The sequence below is a fragment of the Sminthopsis crassicaudata genome, chromosome 1 (assembly GCF_048593235.1).
Source record: "Sminthopsis crassicaudata isolate SCR6 chromosome 1, ASM4859323v1, whole genome shotgun sequence".
In the NCBI taxonomy this organism is placed as follows: Eukaryota; Metazoa; Chordata; class Mammalia; order Dasyuromorphia; family Dasyuridae; genus Sminthopsis; species Sminthopsis crassicaudata.
In genome coordinates this window covers 433,214,752-433,220,807 of record NC_133617.1, presented here as the reverse complement: position 1 = coordinate 433,220,807, position 6,056 = coordinate 433,214,752, and the positions used below count along the sequence as shown (strand labels likewise).

General features: G+C 40.7%; 1 protein-coding gene across 1 annotated transcript; it reads right to left on the bottom strand.

The window, feature by feature from the left end:
• Positions 1-606: 606 nt before the first annotated feature.
• Positions 607-4,734, bottom strand: LOC141554895 (exportin-4-like). Its single transcript, XM_074287274.1, is given in 6 exon segments — positions 607-1,721; positions 2,470-3,086; positions 3,088-3,504; positions 3,506-4,238; positions 4,241-4,528; positions 4,531-4,734. Coding segments are annotated over 6 exon segments (3,333 nt in total). The 5' UTR covers positions 4,694-4,734.
• Positions 4,735-6,056: the final 1,322 nt, after the last annotated feature.

Genomic DNA, 6,056 nt, shown 5'->3' with positions numbered 1-6,056 from the left:
TTTCATGGTGCCATATCTGTTTACACATATATGGAATTTCATTTTGAAAATTTCAAATCACCATTCATATTCTACAACACACATGACAGATTGTAGCTAACACATAGTAGCAGAAGCTGATTCAAAGTTGACCTCTCCTGTGTCACTGATTTACATAACAAACTTTCAGGCTCTTCAAAATCCAAAATGGCCAAAGAACCCAGGAACAAGAGAGATGACTTAAGTCAACTTTCAGCACTTCAGTGCATTTTGCAGAAAGGGTCTAAATTAAGTATAGAGTTTTTTTTATTAATATAATTTTATTTTAAATTATTTATTTATTATAATTTATTTATTTGTTATAATTTGTTATAATTTATTTTTTAATTTATTATTTTACTTAATTTATTAATATATTATTTTATTTATTATAATTTATTCATTTGTTTATTAAAATTTATTTATTTATATTATTTTATTAACATTTATTAATTATAATTTCTTGACAGTACAACATTATCCCTTGGACTCACTTCTATTCCGAATTTTTCCCTCCCTCCCTCCACCCTCTCCCCTAGATGACAGGCAGTCCCATACATGTTAAATGTAAGCATACAGTTTTGTTGTTTATTTTACACAAAGGAGATCACCAACATTTGCCAGAAATTCTTTTAAAGTCTTTAGGAAGGCCATCTTCTGTTTACGGTCCAGCTTGGGAGGAGTGCTGCTTGCAGTGAGCTTGTTGAAGGCATCTGCTAATCTCTGGTAAATGACTGGATCTTGCTGACTTGACAGTAAGGTTTCAACCAATTCTGAGTATTCAGCCGGATGCAAACACACTAATGTATAGAATGCTTTGCCTGCTGCAGTTGTCATCTCTATGTTGTGCTTTTGTAATACCAGCATATCAAAGACCAGCTTAAGAAAGTATCTTGTTGCTACAAACAGTGGCGATTCCGTTTCTTGTGCTTTTGCACACTGTTCAGCTAATGGAGTCAAGGCCTCCAGACAAAGCTGGCAAACCTCAGAGCTCATTGATATCATTCCCAATTCAAGGGAGTACATTAGGCTCTTAAATAGGTCCTCAGGAACCTGTGGAATTTTCTCAGGAAAGATCTCACAGCTAAATGTAATTAACTTGTAGTACTGATTACATAAGGTTGGAAACTTTAAAAGATCTTGGGACATCAAAGGCAAAATTAGGTTTACTCCATATAAAACAACATCTGCTGCTGACACAGATCTGTTTGCCTCTTGTCCTGGCTCATGTCCTCTCAATACTTCTTCTGTATCACTGAAATCTATGAATTCTTTTGACAGAAGATTAGTAAGAAGTTCTATAATGAGAAGAAGATCTTGATATTGTTCCTCTTCTGCTGTAACATCTATTTGCTGTCGACCTAGATGATTCTTGGAATATGCTTGCAACAGAGTGAAGCAGGCCTCATACAAGTTCATAGCTTTGGACTCTCCCAGATAGCAAATCTGTTTATGTGCAACTTCAACAAAAACTTTTATTATGAGATTAACCATTTTTGGGGTGTTTTTGTAAACTTCCATCAGTCCAATGCAATTGGTAAGGAAATCCATCAGGAAATTAAAGAGGATGGCGACATTGTCAATCTGAGCAGCCTCACCAATGCCACACAGTGCCTCTAATATGGCAGTTATCTCTTGTTTGACCTCTTTTTCATGACACATTTGCTGAAAATTTTCTTGGTTTATCACATTCAAGAATCTTTTATATATATATATATATATATATATATATATATTTTATAATATTATCCCTTGTATTCATTTTTCCAAATTACCCCCCCTCCCTCTATTCCCTCCCCCCGACGACAGGCAATACCATACATTTTACATGTGTTACAATATAGTCTAAGTACAATACATGTGTGTGAATATCATTTTCTTGTTGCACAATAAACATTAGAATCCGAAGGTACATGCAACCTGGGCAGACAGATATTAGTGCTAACAATTTACATTCCCCTCCCAGTGTTTCTTCTCTGGGTGTAGCTACCTCTGTCCATCATTGATCAACTGGAAGTGAGCTGGATCTTCTTTATGTTGAAGATTTCCACTTCCATCAGAATACATCCTCATACAGTATTGTTGTTGAAGTGTACAGTGATCTTCTGGTTCTGCTCATTTCACTCAGCATCAGTTGATGTAAGTCTCTCCAACCCTCTCTGTATTCCTCCTGCTGGTCATTTCTTACAGAGCAATAATATTCCATAACCTTCATATACCACAATTTACCCAACCATTCTCCAACTGATGGACATCCATTCATCTTCCAGTTTCTAGCTACAACAAAAAGAGCTGCCACAAACATTTTGGCACATATAGGTCTCTTTCCGCTCTTTAGTATTTCTTTGGGATATAATCCCAGTAGTAGCGCTGCTGGGTCAAAGGGTATGCACAGTTTGATAACTTTTTGGGCATAATTCCAGATTGCTCTCCAGACATTCAAGAATCTTTGCTGAAGTGGCTGTAGAAGCTCCGTCCAGTACTGCTGTTTTGTATCAGTGTCCATATGAGCAAAACCTCCTAAAACTAAGGCCTTCATAAGTGTTCTCTGCCCAGAACTTGATAAGAGGTGAAGAGGTGGGCTTCTTCTTGCAAAGTGTTTTGCTAAATTCCACCAATTTTCACATTTAATGACTAAGTTTGCCATTTCTCTTCTTTCCGCCAATGTAACCAGTAATTGCACAGCATCATTCGCAAGGTCCTGCTCACTACTCCACACTGCAAGGAGTATGATGACTTTTTCTAAGAGGTAGCCAACAATCCACTGAGAACCTTCTGTATCTGCTCCAAATGCTGTATTGAATGGCAGGCTTATCTGATCATACAGTTTTTCATCCATCAAAAGATAGGTTTTTGCCCATCGTTCCAGAAACCAAACAATATCTTTTCCCGTTTGTGGACTGAGTAGATGTGCTCTTATTGCTTGAGATTCAACTTCTGAAGCCCTTGGTATGGCAGACAATAACCTAATTACAGAATCTGTTCTGTTGCAACCTGGGATGGAAGAAGCCTTCTCTCCTGGAGATCCCAAGATCTGAAGTGTTGTATTAATGTCAACTTCAGTTGGAATTAATGGAATATTCCATTACTTCTGGAGGTATTAACGGAGTCTCTCCCTGAGTATCATCAGCTAAGAGATAGCCTGTAGCTAAAATAAGCCAGTGAATATCTTCATATAGATCGTCAAGCACTTTGTTATCAATGGCACCTGAACCAGGTGAGGCAAGTAGCTGTTGGTGATGTCTCTGTAACTGGCCATGGAGTCTTGTTACTCTGTCTTCTAATAAATTTGTAAGAAGAGGTATGCAGTGTTCTGCAGCAATTCTTCCTAGCATTCCTACGCTGGCTAGTTGGTCAGAAAACTGGTCTCGTTCGTCTTCCTGAAGTTCACTTATTTCTTCTTTCTCGCGTGAGGCTACACCATTGGCGGTCAAATTCCTTGTCCCATCTGGAGCAGCTAGGTGGCACTGAATGTAGGAATTAAAGAACTGCAGGTTGGGTAAAGAAGCCTTTATGGAAATGTTCGTCATCTTGAACCAAAGTCAACCAGGACTCCAACAATGTATCATATGCTTCCATGTACAGCAAATCGTCTTCCCACGCAGCACTTCGTCCAAAAGGACAAGTGAGATGTGTGAGGCAGTTAACAAAGGAAGAGAAGAGTCCATTCGGAATGGCAGTTAGAACATTTCCAGGGAACACAGTTATCAAATTGCTGATAATGCTGGAGATCCCCACCGCTTCACTTTCCATTCCAATTCCATGAATGGTATTCAGTAGTCCCTCGATGAAATGTGCCACGTGATCCACTTGAGAGCCTTCATCGGGAAACACGGGTCCATGAAGAGAGGCTAACTGGGCTAAGCACTGAAGTGAATCTTGTGCCATATCCGAATCTTCTCTGATTTTACCATGTACTGTAAAGAAAAGATCCATGACTCGGCTGTCCAGGAGGGTCTCACGCCAGGACTCTGTTGGCTTTAGCATCACCTCTTGTGAGGCTTCAAACGTCGCTATATAATGTCTACCCAAGTTCGGTGGAAGAAAGTTCCAACTTAAAACCTGACTTGCTAGTGCAAGATAACGCTGAAACACCGAAGACATTGGGGCATTTAGATTTTCCCATCGGCTGAGCTCTTGCAGCACTTCCGCAGTTAACACGAAAATCTGTCGAAGGTCTTCTTCCTGAAAAATTCTTTTGCAGTTACCGTGAAATTCATGCTTAGTCCGATGTTGCTCGTTTTACTTGAACTGGAGAACTCACTCACCAGTGCGGTTAGAAGGGAACACGCCAGCGTTTGCTCCGTGGGGTTGCCACTGCTTATCAACTGGCTGACTTCACGGAAAATGCTTTTGCAGTCAATTGATTTATCTAATGATCCTCGTTTTACTATCACTGCCGCTGCTAACAGAATTTGCTCCCGCACATACTTCGGAAGGTTAGGCCTTTGTAAGACACAGGTTAAAAAGAATGTTCGCAGTGACTCGATGCTACCCTTTTCTAAAAGACTGCTTCCATTATTGCTGTGGCAGCTTGAAAAAGGACATAGTCCACTTTACTCGTTTCCAGGATGGGCTTGCAAACTGCAAAAGGCGATTTTGATTTCCTAAATGATAAGAATATACGTTCTGCACGCCGGCGCTGTTCATTATTGACCATAGAAGGTGGTGCCATCAGAACTTTGGCCGCGTTCTCCAGCTGAGCGATCACTTCGGGGGGCCAGCCGTCATCGTGGTCCCGCGATGCCCCTGCTGCGATGTTCTGTTGTCTTTAAATGGTGAATCGATTTTCTCCAGCTCCCTCTGAATCCGACGCCTCCAGTCAGCGCAAAGGGAGAGGTGGGAATGAAGCAGACTCTGCCTCCGAGAGTGTGGGGCTGGGGGCTTCCCAGAAGTCAGTCCTAGTTATGAAGATCCCTGAAGTCCACGAGCAGGCTTCTCCTTGAGCTCTTGTGAACCTGCGCTTGTCCAAGTGTCCCCAGTCAGCACCACAGTAGAATCTCAAAAGATCCTCCTTCCTGAATTCTGGCTCCTTTTATCCTCCCAGAGAATGGGCTTGTGAGTACTCCGTGGGCTTGGGTACTCCTTACAGAACCAATGAACGAGCTCCTTTCACTAGTCTAAAGGTGTAAACTCTGAGCTAGAGAATGGTTAAGTACCGACTTAGCACCTAGTGAGGATCTTATCACTTCTCCACTGCCATTCCCCCTCACCCACCCTTGGTAGCAGATCTTCCCATATCCCTCAAAGCTTTGCTCCTCTACCTAACTTGGCACCAGATTTGGGGGTTCCTAGGTCATCCATTAAAGCCTTCCTTTTCCAGGTTTCCTACACTCCCAATATCCATATGACACTGCACCCTGGGATAGCTGTTATCACTTGATACTTCTGTCCAAATTCAGCATGTCTACACTGTTCTTGGCTTGACTGGGGACATACTGAAAGAGACCGTTTCTGGGTAAGAGACAAGTTATTTATATTATTAATAGGCATTTGTATGTTATTGGTTGGTTATAGTGTTCCAGGAGGTTAATTTCATTTAAAAAAAAATTGTTTCTCTGTGGAAAAAAAAGAACTCACTGATTCTAAATCTAGAAACTTCTTAAGTCCCTTCTAGCTCTAAATACAGATTGTCCCAGAAGTCCAGGGCAGGAACGACAGAGTTTTTGTAATTTACTTTAAGCATCTTCTTTTTAGTGATAAGGCCCAGAAAGTTAATTTTAAAAGGTCCTGCTGGTAGTTCAGTGACAAGGTCAGGGTTTGAATTCAGATCCCTTGATTATGAATTTAGGAGATATATATGAATGAAGCATACACACACGCACACACACACACACACAAACACATATACATACATAATTGTTCTAAGTTTTTTTTTTACCTTAAATCTCTGGAATGCAACTAAGTTTGAGGCAGGGGTTGTTTAACAACAGGGAATGTTCTTTAGAGTAAGAAGTGACAAAATTATATCATTGGAGAAAAGGGCAACATCTGCTTCCTGTGAAGGCCAGGCAACATTGGAAGGAGGTCAGCCTTGG